Raw genomic sequence first — 20,936 nt, 5'->3', positions numbered from 1 at the left:
CTTTACGTGTGCGGCATGGCAAATGTGCAATTGAACCTGAACCTCTAGAATGGAACCCTTTCCTTCCTCATGCCTGCCACTCATCCTGAACTATGGCAGCGGGAAAAATCAATTTTCGTTGAAATAAATTGTCGAATTTCGGGTATAAATTGCAATCGTTTGCCAACACTTTCCCCAACACCCGTCACCCATCTTTACCATCAACCCCTTCCTCTTCCTAACTGATTTTCGTCTTTTTTTATTTGCTTGTTCGATGCTATGTCTACCTACCCTTTCGCGGTCAGCCAAAATGATGTTTCGAAATGAGATTATTTATGATTGTTGCCGTCGCATACAAAAGCACAAAGGGGCATTTCATTGTAGGACTATAAATATCCATTATTTGTTAGCAGTCTCGCAGATAAATCAGGCATGTACAAGGCATGTCATGGCGGCCCCCCGCACATACCACTTCATTTAACCCGCTCCATTAGTCGACCATTAACGCATTTAATTATTTACTCAAGGACGCGCACGGTGGTAATATTGATTAAAGGTGGATATGCATTTAAAGATTAAGCAAATATTTCAAATTCAGTAAAATCCCTTCTCATATTTCCACAGGATTTTCCATGGCACCTAATGATTGACTAAGGCAACTCGTTAAAGCAGAAAATAAATTAGTTTACCCAACTAATGAATTTGTGCGAAGCTTTTGAAACCACCTTTGTCTATCACTATTCTGCTTAACTGAAATGAACGGCAGCTTCATTATACTTTTGTGTGGCTGCTCTATGAATATGAAGAACGTTGCTCATACGACACGGATGACGTGCATCTGATGCTCTTATGCTAGCCACTGGATGCTGTGGCTGGCTCCTCTGCTTTCTCTGCTAATTGTCCCAAAATGACAATGCAAATTTTGTACAAATTCTCAGTGCTCGCCCACACAAACACACTCACACTCACACTCACACAATGACATAAAGCGCTTTGCAAAATAACCGAAAAATGTGTGTTAAATAAGCGAATAAAAGCAATGAAAGTTTTGCCACTTGCCTGCGTCCGGTTCGTTCATTCGTGTGGCGTGTCCATCCATCCGCTCGGGGTGCGGTACGCTTTCTGTGCGGCACTCTGCCGTGCACCACTCCTCTGCTGTTCTGTGCTGCTCTGTTCTGTTCTCGCCACGTTGTCGGTCATTTCCTGTTTTATTTTGCCAACTCATCATCATTGCCATTGCCATCCTGGATGGTTAGCATTAAATTTAAAGCCTGGTTGGCTGCCTCGGCCTCGGCCTCGTCTCGCCTGCCAGCCCCGCCTGCGCACCACCGCTCTTAAGTGGTTGGCACGTTTCAGCATTTTCAGCACTTTATTTAGGTTTTCATTTTCATTTGCTCTTGCTGTCGCTGCCGCTCTCGCTCTCGCTTTCGTTTCGTTTTCAATCCAAATTGTTGATTACTTGCCAGTTGAGCGCTGATTGCTTCACGTGATATGCACATTAGCATTTCTGATTCAATTTGGTGGCATGGCATGATGTTTGCCCTTGCCTTTGGAATTTTCTTTGGGTCTTCTTATCTCCAATACATCTCTCACACCCTTATAGCCCGGAGAGATAGAGAGTCCATTATAGTTGACAGCAGCAGCAGTAGCAGCATCCCTGGCAAAAGACAAATTCATACAATGTCAACACAAAACCATTTCCCATTTTCATGTTCAACTTTTTTTTTCTTTTTGTTTTCCACTCGTAACCCTGAAGGAAGCACACAAAAAATTTGTTTAACAAGCACTTATTTAGATTATATTTGTTGATTTCCACTTATGGAGCACTTAATGTGAACACGACTTCCACCCACAACCTAACCGCAATCTAGAACGGAATGTATCTTCTATCTGAATCCGGAATGTATGTATATCTATCAGCGATGACAGTTTTCCCCAGCTCGGTTTCAGTTTCATATTTCTTTGAACGCCAGCCCGACCGCCCAACAGTTGTTTGCCACTCAAGTATGATTGATAATTCTGATGATTCATGCGTGTAATTCAGCTTAGGGTTTTTCTGCTTTTCTTCTCTCTCTCTCTTTCTCTTTCTCTCTGTTTTTGCTTTGGGTCAGCGGCATTATGTTGTGACATTTATAAAGAATTTATTTGGTTTATGATATCTTTGATTGTGTTTTTGTTGTCGTGGAAACTCACGCTTAAAGAGCTCGCCTTTAAAAAAGTCTTTAAGTTGGTTCTTAAGTTGCGAATCTCCTTTTCTGCCTACTAAGTAAATTACCACAACCCATTAAAACGATGCTAATTAAAATTCAGCACGTTCTCCTAGAGTTAAGTTGAGAGTCATAAGCCGTGCCATAAAACAGCCAAAACGAAAGACCGCACAGAAGCCATCAAAAATATTGTAACACATTTTGCCTATTAATTGCCAGCACCAGAGAGTCTTCTTAAGAGCAGCCAGCCAGTCTGTCAGCCAGTGAAGGGAAATCCACTCAAGAGCACAGCACAGAATCCACAATTTTCCACCTTTACCCAAGGCCACTCCCTGAGCGCTCTCTTAATGAAATTTTGCAACATTGTTGAAGGAGTTGCTGTCGAACTGGCATCTGTATTTTTCTGCTCGTCTCTCTCTTTCCTTTAATAATGAAAACGAAAACTATAAACTCATTTGTGTATTGGGAATCGCACTGGCTACGTGATTCGACGGGCACAGGTCACATTTGCAACAGATGCAGCAGCGGATGAGAAGTTCGAAAAACTTTGACATGCCCGAAGGTGAAGCGTTGCTCGATTTTGTTTTGCTTAGTTGAGTGTGTACAAAGACTGAAAATAAAACACCAAAAATGGCAAAATTTCGAGTACAGAAATACAGGAAATAAAACTCTACTAAAACCCAAAACTATAGATGAGTGTCTCTTCAAACAACCTATTGAACCCGCACATGGGCAACATTTATGGCTGTGGACAAAGTTCACTTGCAATCGCAACACTTTTGTCTGTCATTCGAGCCAATTTTTCAAATGTTTCTGCCCCCAAAAACCTGCCCTGGTCCTGCCCCATTCGCTCCTTTGTCCCACATGTTGCCATGACAGTGGGAATAAATTGCTAACGCAAAATGTTGTGCGCAGAGTAAACAAAAATCTATGTAAGCAAATTGCACATACTCACACGCAGCTACATTGTGAAACACAAAGATACAAAACTTCAGTTTTCCAGTGGGGCACAGACGAATGACGAAGTACGCGACCTCACTTTTTTTGGCAGGGAATGACAGACATACTGAGTGACGGAAAGACTGGCTGACTGACTAACAAACAGGTTGAAAACGTTACTGTCTGCACTGAGCGAAAAGTTCAACAATATTTATGGTAATTAAAATTGATTTGAAAAGTTTAGATTGTCTGTGCGGTGGTCGTAGAGTCAGCAAGAGTCTACGTGTACTGGCAGGAGTGGATGTTAAAATCTCTTCAAAATTCACAATGTTTCAGAGTGTAGGAGTGTGTCTCTGGTTGGCCGTATATGAGGGCGAATTTGGGCACCACACATCACACCCTCTATACATCTCGTATGGCAGCCACCATCCTGCATGTGTGACAAAACTTTCTAATTAAAGTTGTTGCATCCCCGAAAAGTTGTCAAGTTCTCACCGTGTTTGTATTTGGTAAGGGAAAAGTTTTTTGGTGTCGGCTTTTAGGCGCAATGCGTATTATATTTTTGTGCTGCTGCTGCCGTTTCTGGTTGGCTGGCGCGCGCGGTTCCGATTATGCAGGCAAACTGAAGTCGAATTTTAATTAGGTATCTGGGCAATTAGGCAAGTGTCATAGTCCCAATTAGAAGGTCAAAATGTTTGTGTTGAGAGAACTTTAGCGAACTCTTAAAGACAGTTTGTCTTCTTTGTAATATTTTGGTGTAAAACTAAGCTGCAATGCAAATAAATATATTAATGTAACTTTTGCTAACAGAATAAATTCTTAGACTAAAAACTATGACGGCGGACCAAACACTTTTGGTCAAAAAACAAAAGATAAGAACGAAAGTAAAGTAACTTATTTATACAAACCCAATTCATTTCTGCATTGGACCCCAAAGGGTTGGGCGTTGATGTTTCGAATCGAAATTTAACTTAGCCAACTTTGCCAGCAAGCAATTGTGAATGAAAATAGAAGACAACAACAACAAAAAAGACTCAACCCGTTGGTTTGCTCTTAAGTTTGCAATATTTTTTAAGTTTCCCATTCAAATTGAATTAAATAATTTGCACTCGACTCGCAAACAGAACTTTCTCTGAGAACTGAACTTTCTCTGGGACCCTTACAGCGAAAGGGAAAGGCACAGAGGCACAGAAGCGCAGAGGGAAACCCAAATAAGGCAGAAAGGAATCTTAGCCATCTCTCGCTCTGTACACTGCAACTGGAAACAACTTTCATAATTCATTTCTGCCTGAGTGTAACAATTTTTGCACTTTATGACTTTCGAGTACGCGCTGTGCGAGTGCCTTGAGTTTGACTTGACTTTCGGGCCCCGCAAATCATGCAACTGCAACAGCAGAAGCACCAGCACAGCGGAACCTGGAACCCAAGTCAGAGAGAGAGAGAGAGAGAGAGAGAGAGAGAGAGAGAGAGAGAGAGAGAGAGAGAGAGAGAGAGAGAGAGCGAAAGAGCCAAGAACAAGTCCGAGAGAACTTCAACTTACAAACATTTTTGGGTTGCATCCTCCATCCATGACTCTGTCTCTCTCTCTCTCTGTGCCTCTCCCTTTCTCTCAGCCGGTGATGATTTTTTGTGCTAATTACAGGGGAAGCGAGGCTGATGGACGGTGCACTCCACTTGGCAACAGCCGAAAACAAACTTGCGGCCAAGAACAACAAACAGGCAACCAGAAAGCGACAATAACCATAAAGGCCAACAAAACAGCAACAACAACTACAAAAAGAAGCAGGCGAAAAACAAAGAGTAAACGACAAGCCAAAAGGCAAGGCCAGGCCAGGCCAGGCCGGGACAGGCCCGAAGCATGACCAGGAAGTTGTAAACGGCATTCAGGCAGGCAACCAGGGAGTCAGGGAGCCAGGGACACCAACTCTAGAGAGGAAGAGACGGCATCTACTCCAAGGCAAGGCAAAGCAATGCAAAGGCAAGACAAAGCCCAACCGGCAGGTTCCGTGAGCCGTGGGGCAAAACAGACTGGCAGGCAAAACGACCTCGAGCTGCTGGCCAAAAGTGCTAGTACATGTTCTGCCCAAGCAGGTGGGAAGTCCGGTTTGGATTCCTTTAAGTTCTCTCGTTCTCTCTCTCTCTCTCTGTCTCCCTCCATCCGACTACACAACACAGCACTTGTTTGCCTGTGAAGTGCCGGCTTGAAACAACAAGTAGCTTACTCCCTCTAAAAACGTACTCGTAGCTGGTAACCAGCTCAAAGGTAAAGACTCTGAGATCATTTACTCTGGGTGCCCTTGAAATTCTCTTCCTGCTCAAGAGCACCCCCAGGCCAAGGACTTTCGTTGCTAAAACTCCAAAAAGCTTCATTAATTATGCCAACAGCCTGATGCTAAAGGATTGAATTGATTTAGACAGCCCTTTCATTTACATTCTGTCGGCGAAGAATGATTTGTGGCGATGTCAGTTGGGAATAGCCGCAATTTATTAAATATTCAAATCAATTTTTCCATCAAAAGTAGCAGAAGCAGCAGTAGAGACATCTTCGCATTGACACATCTGTTATTTCGTTTAAATTTTCATTGTTTTTGGGAAAGTTTGAGGTTTCGATTTCGGTAGGATTTCATCCATACATAAACATTCTTTATGTCACGCATTGACACTCGTCCTCCCCTACGTAAAGCAACAAAATTTTCGATTTATATGCCACAGCAGCAGTGGCAGTGGCATTCAATGCTGGGGTCAGAGGCAACACATATAGTAAAGACAATTGAATGTATGCGACTGGCCCAAAGCAGTCCATACAGCTACTCCTTGTCCTTCTGCAGACGGCATTCATCTGGTATCCGGCATTTCCCCTATCGCATACATACTCCCCCACACATAAATATAAATAAATACATATAAATAAATAAAAGGCCTGAAAAAGCAGAGGGAGAATGGAGTCGCAGAATCGACTCGGGTGTGTAGCACAATCGAAAACAATCACAATGCCACAGGAGCAAATAAAAAGTAAAAGAGAATGAGATGGAGATGGAGAAGAAAGGATACGCAGTATGGCAATTGGTGGAGCCATTCAGCCGTTTTGTGTTGGCATCAATTATTTTCTCTTTGATGCATTTGGGGCCCGTGAATTTTCCATAAACCAACAATACAATAATTACCGTGTAACCCATGGGGGAAACCCGCTATATTCAGCAACTGATTAATTGATTTTCGAATGACTAGCGAACTTTTAAAACTCAAAATAAAGACCGATAAAGCGCACTACATTATTTCTAGGCATCAAGCGATGTGATCTGCTGAAAAATGTAGCCACTTAACTAGCCAAACACTTTGGATAACACAACACACTAAACAAATTAAAACTATTTTGGTCGATATTTGCCAGTGGTTTTTGTGTTCGACTTTTATCAAAAAATACCACACAAATCTTGACAATGGGCTGCTGAACAATTAATCTCAAAACACAAAACCGAACAAAATACAAAACACAAGAAATCCGGTTGGCATATGTCTGTGTGGCTCCTAATTCTGCTCATAATTTATGTGCCTTTGCAGAAAGTCTCAGCACACACACACAACCACATGCAAAAATCAACGCTCATATAATTTGCATAAATTGAAGATGTATCAAATGAAATTGAGGTAATAAACCCAGCGCCTGGGACTAGGCCTGAGCTTTGATGGGGAATCTGACACTGGTATCGGCAGAACTGGAGTAATTGCCACTAATTTGCTTTCACTCCATTAAGTATGGGCCTACCCACAATCTGGATGCAAATGAGGGCGTTCCACTTGATAGATACAAAAGAATACTAGACAGGTTCCCTGATGCTGCTGATGCTGCTGCTGCTGCTGTGAGTTCCATTAAAATCAATTAAGAAATGGAAATAAAATCAATCGTACACCCTCCAGCATGTATGAGGAAGTGACAAAACCTGCTGCTACGTTTTCAAACCAAATTTATGCAAACTGCTGACAAAATGTTCAAAATTACATCCGCTCATCTCCCCCCCAAAAAAAAACCAAATGAAACATCTGTGAGTATGTGACATCCCGCGCATCTTATCACCAGAACCAGATACTCAGATACATCTTGCGACCGTGAACCGAGTGCCAAGAGTTCAGCGAAAATGCCTCAGGTAATCAGCTGTTTCTCATACTGAAACTCAAGACTATGCTGCTTTCTGATGCTGCAGTCGGCAAACAACAACATATTTAATAAATGTTGACGGAGCAACTTAAATGACCAGACACACGTAGCAGACAACTCTCTGGCTGGCATATCTTTAGATGGGAACTGAAAAACGCCTCTCGAAATAATACAAATAAAATGCCCCGTTGCTGGACAGCGCAGCTTAATCCGGTTATTAAACTTTACACTGTCCAACCGGGTTGCGTGTAAGTTCCTGCTCCCCTCATTTCACATTTTATTTTGTGTTATTTTGTGAATTGGAATGGTTTTCAACGACTATAAATATGAAGCGCATGCTCAGCGACGCTTTTAGTTCATTCAAAAATTTCAAACTGTTCGGTTGGAACTGGAATAAACCCACAAATACGATATATAAAAATAGCTAACATGTGTCTAAAATACGTAAGTTTTGCCATGGAAGGGAATGGAATGTTATTGCATTAATTAGACAGTTCTAAATGGCTGCAGCTTTAAATGAAAGTGATTTGGATATGAGGTTTCTGGTCTTTCTGGATATCCACATATTTAAATGATGCAACAAATTTGTTCTAATTAAGAATTTGCATACGTATAAATTAGTGACAAAATCCAGTTTGCGCAACTTAAAATCATTTATAGTGACGTAAAAGATTATGCAATTGGTTCTGATGGGCAGGCAAAATCAAATATTTACATATTAATATCGGTTGTTTAGTGAATTAAAATAGATTTTGAAATATATCAGCTATTAAATATTTATTAAAGATTAACTCGGACTGACTCGTATGTGGTGTGATGACGGTGACATCAACCCTTGTATTTACACAGACATATTTATGGCTAAATAAATTGCTTTATTATCTGAGGTGTGAATCTACGAACCATGAGCATTTGATGACAGATAACTTCTTTCTTTTAAACGACACAAAATTTGCATACATTTCAAGCTCGATTAGTTTCATTATAGTGGATATGTTAATCCGGGTCTAATGACCTTTCCCTCCACAGAGGGAAAGGCAGCATGCTTCCGTTAGAATCTTCCAGCGAATAGAATGGGCCATACAAAAATGTCTATCCAATTCCAAAAAAAGACATCAAACAATGCAAGGTTTTTGCCATTTTTGGAGGTCGAAGCGAATCAGTTTGAAATGGCTTTGCAGCGCCCACATTTCCATTTTCAAACTGGAACAAAACTATTCGGAGTGGCTATGACCAAAGTCAAACAATAGGTCCATAACTTAGGAGTATCTTGGCAAATCAAAACTGAATCGCTGCACAAGGCTTTTGCATAATTTCAACTAATTTTCACACTGTTCTTTTTCCAGTTGTTAATTGCATCTGCGGTGCTAATCGGCGTTTGCCATGGGGATGTGTCGGAAATAAGGGACCAGAAAATCGATCTGCTGGTGCCATTCAATGATTTATTGCCGCCACTGCTGGATGAGACCACAAGCTCAACCACAAGCACCACATCCACCACAACACCCACCACAACATCCACCACAACATCCACAACAACTACAGTGGCACCTCGTACTGCTGCTACCATAACGAAACCCACAAAGAAATCGTATTACCAGAAGCCCGCTCAACTCAACAAGGAGGATAAATCCAAGACCAGCTCAGGAAAGCAGCCCATTCATCTGCTCTCGCTGGATCTGTTGCCACCCTTCGAGGATGAGGCCAAGCCTGAGGAATCAAAGCCCCAAGAAGTAGCCAAAGTCGTGGCCGTAAGTGAGCCAAAACCTGTGGCCAAGCTGGCTGCTCCACCACAGGCAGTACAGACGCCCCAGCCTGTGGCCAAAGTCGCCCCTCCACAGGCAGTTCTGAAGCCACAGTATGCACGCATTGCCGCCCCGGCGATACATCCCACACGAGACCCCATTGGGGCTAGCTATACCTCTCGATTCTCAAATTACTTCCTTACGAGCACCCCGCGGCCACGGCGCGGTCCCCTGCCCACACTGACGCCCTTTCCGCGCCACATCAAGAAGTAGAAATCAATTTAATTAATTTAGATAAGAAGTAAATCAAAAGCAAAGTCAACAACAAACATAAAATTAATTAAACACAACACAAACTGAACGGAAAGCAAAGTGAATGAGTGGAAAATATTCTGTATTATTTATAAGCGACAGTTTTAAGCGCTACAAGTGAATTATGGAACTCTGAAAATATACATAAATTAGAAAGAAAGAATTATCAATTGAGTTTTGAATAATTGCTGATGTAGCATACAAAATGGAATGGCAAACATGAAAATCTAGCACAAAAAGTGAATTGTCGGTTAATACGTATGAATAGGGCTGCGCTGTCATCTCAAGAAACATCTTATGAAGGTCAAATTTCAAAGGCAAATGAAGAAGAGAGCTGTCAAACAGTTGACAGCTACATATCAAAATGTGTGATATGTAAGGCAAGGTGTCAGCTTCCTTAGCACAAGTATCTTGTTCGCAATTACTTATGTCTTGCTTCTCTCTACATCTCCCTAACCCTCTAGCTCTTTGTAGTTTATACTGACACACTCGAGTGCATACCACAAGAGCGGAAAGCAAATTCATCAACGGCATTTAATTAATTGCCAGCAACGTGCAAATAACTTGGCGCCACCGAAACTGAAACCGAAACTGAATCTGACACTGAAAGCCGCTGCCAGCTGCCAGCTGCCAAATAGCTACAAACGCTCTTAGCCTCCGGCTAATATACATATTATGGCGCCCTCCCGCTTCCCCCTCACTACTCATCAAATCCCGTAACACCAAAGCCGTACCGAACCCGTAGTCAGTCCCCTCTGCCCTCTCTCTTCCGCGTCTCTCGACAGTCGTTCAACCTGCTAAATGCTAATTATGGCCCTCGTCGACTTGGCGTTGATGATGTTGCCGGCATTCGGGTCCCGACAGCTTAAATTTGTCGCATTCGTATGGCGCTTCCATTCCGTTCCCGGCCACCGGACAGGGGAAGGGAACCCGGCCGGTTGTACCCTGTTGCAGTTGTAATCGCATAGCTTGGACGATCTAATCAAATCAAATCATTGCCATGACGATTAGCCATATTTATGGGTCCCCTTTGTCACTCGACATTGATATTGTTTCGGTGTCTGTCCATTTAACCGCGTTAATTACACGGCTGATTGACATTAATGCGTTTGCCCGTGGAGGGGCTGCCGTGATGCCCCTGCCGCAGGCGATCTTGATGCAACAACTGATTCAAACTGATATCTGTTGAATGGCAGATGCGTAACAAACATTTCCCGCTGATTAATGATATTAACATAAGTTGAACAGGCCATATAATGAATGCTTTTGATAAATGTTTTATGCATTTATTTCTTGGCAGGGTTGGGGGACATTCCCTTGAATTTCATTGATTTATCGCTCCCTTGTGCTTACACAATTTCACATTTTATTACAGTTTGTTAAACGAAAGATGAAAAGCAAATGTCATTTAGTCTGGAGAGATCTGTTTATTTTTGTTAAAATAAAATATGGTACTCATATAACTCATAGTTTTAGTATAAAAGATTGAAATATTCATAGTGTTTATTTTGGCATGCAATTTGTTTTGCATTTTTGATAAATCTGCAACATTGAAATGTTCCAAATTTATGCAAAAAATCAGGTGCTTTAATTTATTTATGATTTCATTTCAGAAACGTAGCTGCGTAGCTTTTCAATTTAAATGTTCAACCGGACAGAAAAAAGATAAAGAAAAACTGAAGCCAAAAATGGGTTATTCTCAATTTAGTGTGAAACTTATAAAACGCTTTTCAATTTCCATGACAACTTTATAAGCCGATCCGCCTGCTTTTCTAACTCGCACTTTAAACCGAAACCGCAGCCCCTCAATGTCAGGCCGTGACAAAATCATAGCGATTTAATGCGCTTCAACTAATTACTGCCAGTGGCAACAATCTGGCTGATACTCGTAGTCGGTAGTCGGCAGTACCCTTTCAGCTGTGCCCGGGAGCTGCCAAGCCGAACAGCGATTTAAATGACACTAAGCGATGCCGAAAGGCGATTCGAATGGTGGGGATTTTCGCAGCCAGAACGAAGTCTGTGTACGCTTAATGAGCTCTCAATGGTATGCTAATGGTAATCCAATAAAGGGGCGGTCTGTCATTTGGTTTGATGTAACCCTATCTCACCTAATCCAACCGCAAGTCAAACTTATCGTTGATCGAACTTTTTAATTGGATTTAAATTAGTAGCTCATGATAATCCACTTTCGAAGAAGTCTAGTGTGTGGTTAATGGGATTTGAATGGATATTTTGACTATCATTGGTCAATGAAATCATTAATTATGCTATTTAAAAAAGCGATATTTGAAATAGTTTTTCTCTCCTATCTTATAAATATAGTGCAGTATTAATCAAAAGTACTAAGCAAAAGTTTTAATATGCCTCTCGAAAGGGTATCGGCCTGATGCGCTCTCATTAAAAAAGTTTTTCGTCTGATGCGTGGAAAGCCATTAGATGTTGGCCCTGGCATTGGAGGGAGCATTTCCACTGCATCCCACACCACCCCACCTCGCACACAGACACACACAGACCCATATGCATGAGTGTCATGAGTCTCGGTGTGGATCTGTATGTGCGGATATCGTGGCAGCATTAAAAATCGCTTTTAACAAATGGTGCCATAAGCTCTTAGGCAAACTTTTAATGTGCACACATACTCACACATACGTACATATGTACATGTAGTGGTGGATCGTTGAAGGGGGGGTGTAGAGAAAGATTTATGTGGCCAACGCTGCGTTTGAGCGTTGCAAAGTATTTTCAACTTTAACACGCAGCTTGGAAGAGTGGCCTCATTTCCCCCCCAACACAACCCACACCCAGCCGCATACTCGTAGCAGAACACAAGTATTTAGATATATTAAAAGTGTCTAGACATGGCCACATTAAAACAAACAATAAACCATTCACATAATAATAATACGAGTGAGTGGAAATAACAACTAAATTATAATATACCCCATGTTTCAAAGTTTGAGTGTCCGGGTGGGGTTCTTGGAGTGTCCGAGTGGGCTCTTTGAGTGTCCGGGTGAGTTATTTTCATGGTTAATAAGATCGGAATGATATGGCCAACATTTATATTCCACTGGATGCAAATGAGAGTCAAGCAGACACCCATTTAACAATCATTTTTTATGCCAATTTAATTAAATTTTCCTACTTGCTTCCACGGTATGTTAATTTTATTTTCACCCTCAAAGCATGAGGGCGACAGAGAGCGAGAAAAGACGATTTTCACTTTTCGCAGCTGTCGCTGAATGAATTAATGACCTCAAGTGGATGGTCGAAAGGACAATAACTTCCTGCCACAATACTGGTGCTGCTGCTGCTGCTGCTGCTGCTGCTGCTGCTATGTGCGTGCTGCTGTAAATGTTTGCGCAAATTTTAAATTGATAGTAAATATTAAAGTTTTCTCGCAGATTCATGGGGTCCGTGGAGCAGTTGGACCCGCTGGATCCTGCTTTAAATGCACTTTTGGCGGCAACTTTTCTCATTTGGGCCGCGGCATACAATAATAATTTTTAATATGACCATGTTGCAGGCCGTCAACCAAGAGGGATGTGAAACGTGAAATGTGGTATGTGTGTGGACGTTGATGAGGTTATCATCCAGCTGGCCACCCACATATCCCTTTAATTACACTTTACCATCAGAGGAGCGAAGGATGGTTTGCGCACACATATGAATGTATATTTCAAGCGTCAAGGATTGGGGTGGCCAAATTTACATAAAGGGCACACCGAGTGAAGTATCGATTGTCGAATCAATGTACCGTCAACGTTGCCAACGTTGCTCTGGCCATTAGCCGGGAGCAGCAGCGGCAGAGCCATAGATGTTTCACCCGACCGTTAATGTCTCGCTTCAGTTACAATAACGGAAATGAGTTTTAATGTGGAAATAATTGCATGTCATTGACGTTGACAATAGCAACATCCACACACACAAACACACACACAGAAACAGAGAGACAGATACTCATACCAACAAATAAATGTGAGGATTATTGATATACAATAATATCATTAAATTTCATTTCATATTTGCTCTCTGATGAATGGCAGACAGTTACAGTTGTTTCTGTCCCTCAGTGTCTGCCACTGCCACTAACACAGATACAGAAACAGATTCGTATCTGTATCTGTTTCTGTGTCTTTATCTTCTTATGAATTGATTGAAATCGAAATGCAAAACCTTGACTCACTTCCCATCCGGCAGCAGGCATTTCTTTTGATTCGTAACTTTTTCTGGCTTTAATTGAAAAGTGAAATCCAAAAGTCCATTGAAGTGTATATTTTTCTTTTTGTCCACCGAGTTCGCTTGCTTTTTTTTCCTATTGAAAGGAGAGCTCGATTTTGGAACTTGCAATTAAATATTGCTGATGAAATTGAGAACATATTTGCATGTTACATTTTTCTTTGCCACTAGAAGTCCTTATAATTATACACATTTAAAAAATATCAAAGCATCAAATGCATCAAATAAACTCTGAAAAATATCTAGAGCTGTCAGAAAATTTATTTCGACTAAGAAATCAAAAATTCTTTGAAATTTATGGGGGCTAAAGATAATGCAAACGCCTTACATCAGATTATTATTTTCCACTTTTTAAATAAATCTATCTCCAAAAAATATTTCTGTAAATATTTTAAAACTTTATTTTACATTTGCAGCAAAGGAAACATAAATAATCAAATGCTGTGAAAGCTGCTTCTCTAGTCAACCATTTCACTCTCTCATATCTCTAAAGCACATCAGTAAAAATTCATTATTTTTACTGGTAAATTCCAAATTCAAAAGTCAAGAGCATAAAAACAAAACATTTCTTATTCGTTTAACGTTTCCAGACAAAATGGAACTACGCATGAATAATGAATACTGAGCATCCGTCAATCATAAACTTTGATTACAATTTGTTTCGGACCCAGGCCCAGACCGACAAACAAATTGAAGAAAATGACAAAATAGATTATCACTGCAAAAACAAGAAAATGAAAATTGGACAAAAATCAACACCCAGCACGTCCCTGCAACAAAAAATGAGTTGAGTCTGTAGTCGGATAGATGGAATAGAATAGAAAATCTAGCAAACAAATACAGTAATTGACCGGAGGAACAGATACATTTGACATTAAAATAAATAATTCATTTCATTCGACGACAAACCCGTGTAAATTCGCAGAGTCTAGAGTGGGCTTAAGCTGGGGCTGGGGTTTTTGGGGATCTCATAGAAATTATTAATAATTTATTTTAGCACATTTCAGGGATTTTGCACGCCGGCCACACGTTTCGGCAATTTCCGGGGCAACAAAAACGGAAAAATACTTGAAAATGTAATAAATTTCGAAAGACGTGGAGGCTGGGACCTGGGCCTCCGAATCCAACTGCGACTGTGACCGAGGACGAAGCCGAATCCGATCCCCAGCCGGTCCCTGTCTGTTTGTGTGTGTCAAGGGTCGACAGCTGTGCACTCGGGCTGGGGTCCTGGAGAGCGGGTCAAATGTGAATGCTTGACAAACTGTTGCCGCCGGGTCCAAATCAATGACAAAAATTACACACGAATGCCCTTGGGGTATTCCTGAAGAGATTTGCAAGCGAAACACTCACACACACACACCCGGCACGGCCTTGGGGAGGTGGGAAAATTAATTTCATTACCAAGATGTGCGCCTGGTTAAGTTCTCCAGCCAAAGGCAATTTATTTAATGCCATGACCTTAACTCTTGTGATTTCAATTCAGCTTTCGTACACTTCTCCCATTAAAAACTTTGAGACCTTTGCTTTCCTTTCGCTCACAACGGCAATTAAATAATATTTTTTTAAGTACTTGGGCCATGGTCGTGAAAATGAAAGCCAAAAGGGCAAATACAGTTTCAGTTTGTTTTGGTAAATGGAAAGTTAATTCTAAAGTAACACTTTCACAGAGCCATAATTTTATTTAATTTGTTAATTGCTAACTGCTATTCTTGTATATTTTTGAATGCTTGTCTTTTCATTTCTCTATGAAAATTGATCACATCAAAAAGTCCCTTTACTATAATGGGCAAGAAAAGTAAAAGTATTTAACAAAATAAACAATGAAGTCCATTTCCAATTCCATCCCACCTTGACCACTCTGTGAAATGAGAGCAAATGAAAGCCAAGAGAGCCTTTGTATAAATTATTTTCCGCGTCGCAGACACAAAATACAGAAGAAACCGAGAAAAAAAGCGAACTGCCTCTTGCTGGGGCAGTCTTAAATCAAAACACCAAAGCTTTTCAATGCCACGTGCTTGGAGGTCAAAAAATGAACAAAAATCAATGGCAGGAGTCCCGGACTGTATCCCCGGGTGCTGAGACGACTGAAACTGGGACTAAAATGGGGACTGAAAGTAGAACTGGGTGTTGGACTGGGCGCTGGACGCGTGCGACTGACGAGCTTAGCTGAAAAAGACCATTAACAAAGTAAACAGCTGCAGAAGAGCCCCGAGAGTCTGTGAAGTCTCCCCCAGAATACAGTCGAGTCAGCATTATATATATTGTATACAGAATGGAGGGGAAAATTAAAGAATTCTCTTTGTTTTGACACCTCATTCTGAAGTTCTTAAAAGAGGATGCGTCTGCTGTTACTGCTGGTGCTACTGCCGCTGTGGTTAAAATTGACTGTGGAACATATTAGCATAATTTTAAGGCAAGTTTTAATTCAACAGCCATGAAATTCAGCCCCAACTAAAGCACACAATATGCCACTTTAACAGATATTACGCTGCTTTCTTTGATTTGGGTCAACATAAGCCAAGGTAACCATGTTCCCTCTTCAGATCTTTGAGAACATTCTGAGCCAGTGCTTATCGCCCACATCTTGACAAGTAATTGCTCATGATGACCCAGATTAACGAGGATGGGAATGAAGAGGTTTCCTAGGGTGAAGTTTGCCCCAGATTTGATTAATTTCAAAGCTAAGTTTGATACCCCGCTGGGATTGCGGCTCCATTAAATCAGTGTGTATTGTGCAGTAGATCTGGCGTAAAAGAGTCGTCCCAAATGATGGTGCCATTTCCTTTCCTTATGTTTCGATCCACGAAGCACCCATAAATATCATAGAGATGGGGGAACTGTGCCCGGCCTGAATATAAATAAAAGCCAGACCAAAATCGATGGCTCAATGGCACCGCCACAAGACATCCGTCAATGATGGTGGTGGTGGTGGCGGCGAAATGGCCAACGGACGATCCACAAAACCGAAAACGGCACATATCGGTTATTGAAATTGTCTCGCAGGTGTCATTAACGTTGGCAGCACTTTACTGCCAGCAGTAGCCATGGGCGAATAGCAGCAGCCATTGGGTCATCAGTGGGAGAATGTGGAGAAGAAGCTGTAGTAGCAGCAGGTGCTTCCATTTGTGGCCGTGGCATAAGCGAAGTCCAAAGTCCGCAGGGCCGTAGTCAGCCTCTCCTCTCACTACCCTCCTCTGTCCACTGTTTGGCAATGTCATTAATTTCGATTTATGGTCATTAAGCTGAGGCATCGGCTCCTTTCTATTTAATATGGAAAATGTTTAATGAGTCCTTATAATTTATGCGCATTTTTGTTGCGTGTGATTTACCCAAAAAAAAATATGTCCATGTATATAAATTATGAAAAAATTCTCCGGCCTGTCGATTTGAGTTTACGATTTTAATTAATGCCCTGCCATAGGCCATGTCCTGCCACATCCTTGTCGCATCATCAGCTTTAATTTCACACTTACTTTAAGTGTGTCTCTTCTCGACAAAAAAAAGGAAAAAAAGCTTTTGTTTCATATGCCTCTAGCCCCCGCCGAAGGAGAGGAAAATTATGAAAGAGTCGCAGCATATTTTCTTGCATACTTTTTGCACAAATAACAAACCATAAATAATGTCATACGCTCGCCCAAAATGCCAGCCAATGTTGGCCACGCCCCTGAAGGCAACCCAGCCCACAATTCCTACCAGAAAACATCCTCCCTGCAGCCCATCTATATATGTATGTACATATGTACATACATACAAATTTCTTTCTGGTAGCCTTCGGTTTGCTTTTAGGCCAAAGTTTTTGAACTACTTGCACGTCTCTTTTTGTGCGACGTTTTTTTGGAGGGTTTCTTTTTTTGGCTGCTCTTCTTTTTTTCTGATATTTTGGCAACCCTGCTGTTTTGTGTCTTGGCCATTTCTTCGGCAGCTTGGCCGAGCGTCTTCATCTGCTTAGGGCTGGCACGCCTTCTGTAGCAGGCTCCCGCTGCCTGTCGCTGCTTTATGTTGCCGCCGTCGCGCGAACCCAAAACTTCAATAGGGCGAAAATGATAAATGGCCTTGCTGGGGGATTTTTTTTGGTGTGTGTAAGAAATGAGAGGAAGCTGAAGTCGAGAGTAAGAAATGGTATATGGTAAGAGCATAGAAGAGAGCATAATGTGTGAGAATAAATAGAATCAACTAATTTTTGGATACTTATTGCAAGTAACTAACTCAGCTTAAAGCAAACTCTAACAAACACACTTTAAAAATATATGAGGCCTTACGAACACTTAATCCATCAAGCACAAATCCACAACATTTTAGGCTTTTCCCACACACACACAAACATTCGCACAACCATTTCATCTTAAGCTCAAATCACTTGAATATTCATCATGATTACATCGAAATAAATTATTTTAACACTGTGAACCACTTACACTGGTGTTGGAAATGGAAAATCTATTTAAATTTCCCGAAAGTAAAATTTCACTTCATCCAAAATTTAGTTATTTTAAGATCCACCTAATCACCTTACGCCAAAATCAATAGGAAACCCCACACCCAGCTAACTTCATTAGAAATGCACAGAGCTTTGCCTTCGGTTACAAAAGTGTAAATGTAGCGAATACTCTTAGCCGTTTTTGCAAGAGGAGGGGGGCTAGTGGTTGAGGGTTTCTTCTTTGAGCTTTCGAAGCCCAAAAATGTTCCTGACCCTTTCCCATACGAATATCCGACAAGTGAAAAGCCAAATGCGTTCGTACGTTTTGCCTCCATGTTTACACAATTCAACCGCAAAATCCTTTTGTTTGCCAAATATGCTCGGCGTTCCTTGCTCTCATCCACGTGCGTATCAGTGTGTGCGTTTGTGTGTGGGTGGATTTTCTTCTCTTTCTCTCAGTGTGTATGTGAACAATGCATTGTTCCCTGTGCACATGCAGGTTTTGTGCGCGTATGTCTGTGAGACTCTCTGCCTTGTTTCCAGTCTTAGCGATAATGATGTTTATTTAATGCATTTCAGGTGCAAGGTGCTATTTGCCATTTGACGTTTTGCGCGCGCCATCGTACGTCGGATTTCAGTACCTCCCAGTGCCACAGCAGAGTCCCCAACACCACACACCCACCCACCATCTTCATCTAGCACCCTCTGCTGCAACCTCTATCTTCATCTGCAACACTATCCCGCTCCCTCGCTCTTCACTACTGACACTAATGCCCTGCTTGGGCCATTGGCTTATTGGTAGTGGGTGTGAGCAAATGGGGTGTGGGATTCGAAAGAGAGTTCAAGGGAGGAAGCGTTCGGTGGGCATTTTGTGGGTGGAGGGCGCTCATTATGCCAAACGTGGCTCCATTCCATGCGCCCGAGCAGCTGCGACGTGCATGCGATAAGCGAGAGCGTTAGCTCAGTGTCATACGTAATGGTTCGGTTCGGGCTCGCTTCCTCCGCCCTCTGCATTGTCCTTTAAATGCAACACACGTTTTTGTGGCACTGCATTTATCGTCCCATCACATCCCATCCCCATACTCATACCCCTCTCGGCCAAAGGGAACCCTCCGCCCATAAATAATGCGCATAATCACATTTAAATAAGTAATTTAATTTGTGATTTTCACATATCGTTAAGTTCTTAAGCTTCATAATGAAAGCGCACCGATGGAGAGGTGAGCATCTCGTTAACTACATGAACATTTGCTCTTTGTGCGGTTAAACGGTACGAAACTGATAGGTTCCCAAGAACTTTAAATGTGGGGCTAGCGTTTCTTGGGATCAATGGAGCAATTACTGGGAATTTCGGGGGTCGTTGACAATTAAATAAGTAAAAGTCTTGACTTATTTATTTCATATGATTAAAACCTTATAGCCATTATCCGTCGAGACAGTAGTTGGGGCTGCCTGACTTCAGTTGTTTCCGTAGTGTAGCGGTTATCACGTGTGCTTCACACGCACAAGGTCCCCGGTTCGAACCCGGGCGGGAACAAATTAATTTTTTTATTTGCAAGACTCTGTTTTTTTTATTTTTGTCACATTTTTTGTGGAAGAAAGTTGAAGTGATGTAAGAAACCACATTTGGGTATTGCCTGAGTAAAATATTTGTCAGAAATGTCTGGAGTATAATTTATAGAGGTTAAAAGAATCCAAGGTATATGAATGACTTTAAAGGGTCCACATTTAAAATGATTATTTCTTGGGATTATGTTTATGAAAATGTTCAACGTAATAAACTAAATCCATCATGGTTTTTCTCTTCAAAAGTCTTAAGCCGATCGCGCTTGAAGAGTTTCCGTAGTGTAGCGGTTATCACGTGTGCTTCACACGCACAAGGTCCCCGGTTCGAACCCGGGCGGGAACAAGAGCTTCTTTTTTCGTATTTGTATTTTATTTTTATGAATATTTACAAATGTTTCAAATTTTCTATTGATATTCAGAAGTACTTACTTCTTTATACTCAGATATTATCTATGTAAGGAACAATTAGGTACCACTAGAATCATTGGTGGTCAATGAAATATTTTGTATCTTCCAAACCGCCCTCCCAATAACTTGGACCGATCTACAGCTCTGATTAGTGGCATGAATCAGCATTTCAAGTACCCATAAAATATATGTACCATGCTATTCCTCCAATCTAATCACCACAACTATCCCGCAGTAATTCGGAAAAACCAACATTGCTCCTTCGTTTATCTTCTTTCATGTTTTGCACTCCCACCCGATAATACACCCGAAAAATAAAATAAAACGAGAAGGGACGTGTGAGACGCTTCTTACGCGTCACAACTTTTATACCCGGCACTCAGTACTACATCTGCACTTTAGCAGTTATTTGTCAAGTTTTACATTTTTTCTTCATCTGTCATCTACATCAACAACACTGCTCACGCCAACACGCTCCTTTAGCTCGCCACCCTCCCCAATAGACACACACTGCAGAGTTTAGGCAGAGGCAGCGGCAGAGGCAGCGGCAGAGATGTGTCAGGGGCAGAGGCCATAAACAGCACGAAGCAGAGTGTGAATGCTGCGGGACGGGGTGGGTTTGGCCACTGAAAATTAATTTCTCCATTGTGGCTATAATAATGATCCAATCGGATCCCATTTTGGTGATCTGATAGATATGGTCATTCCCTACGGAATGGCGTTTTTTGTTAAGGAGGCGGGGCTCATTTTTGAAATACACTTATAACAGTGTGAGCATACAGAAGGCTGGATGCAACATTTAGTGGCTCTAGCTTTTATGGTCTCTGAGAACAAGGCGCTCAACAATACGGACGGACGGACAGACAGACATGGTTCAATCGACGCGGCTATTGATGCTGATCAAGAATATATATACTTTATGGGATCGGAAACGTGTCCTTCGTTAAATATGTATATCCACTTTGTGCACA

General features: G+C 41.6%; 1 protein-coding gene and 2 non-coding genes across 3 annotated transcripts; all 3 read left to right on the top strand.

Moving 5' to 3' along the window:
• Positions 1-7,628: 7,628 nt before the first annotated feature.
• LOC117896817 (GATA zinc finger domain-containing protein 17) lies at positions 7,629-9,473 on the top strand. The gene is made up of 2 exons (XM_034805322.1): positions 7,629-7,725; positions 8,628-9,473. The coding sequence occupies exons 1-2, from the start codon at positions 7,711-7,713 to the stop codon at positions 9,297-9,299; spliced, it is 687 nt and encodes a 228-aa protein (XP_034661213.1). The 5' UTR covers positions 7,629-7,710; the 3' UTR covers positions 9,300-9,473.
• Positions 9,474-19,455: 9,982 nt separating this feature from the next.
• Positions 19,456-19,528, top strand: Trnav-cac. The gene has a single exon. It is a non-coding gene; the product is annotated as a tRNA-Val (tRNA).
• Positions 19,529-19,827: 299 nt separating this feature from the next.
• Trnav-cac lies at positions 19,828-19,900 on the top strand. The gene has a single exon. It is a non-coding gene; the product is annotated as a tRNA-Val (tRNA).
• The last annotated feature ends 1,036 nt before the right edge of the window (positions 19,901-20,936 follow it).

This window comes from Drosophila subobscura, chromosome O (assembly GCF_008121235.1).
Source record: "Drosophila subobscura isolate 14011-0131.10 chromosome O, UCBerk_Dsub_1.0, whole genome shotgun sequence".
NCBI classification, from domain to species: Eukaryota; Metazoa; Arthropoda; class Insecta; order Diptera; family Drosophilidae; genus Drosophila; species Drosophila subobscura.
The sequence above is the reverse complement of the archived record's forward strand: the minus strand, read 5'-3'. Positions and strand labels throughout refer to the sequence as shown.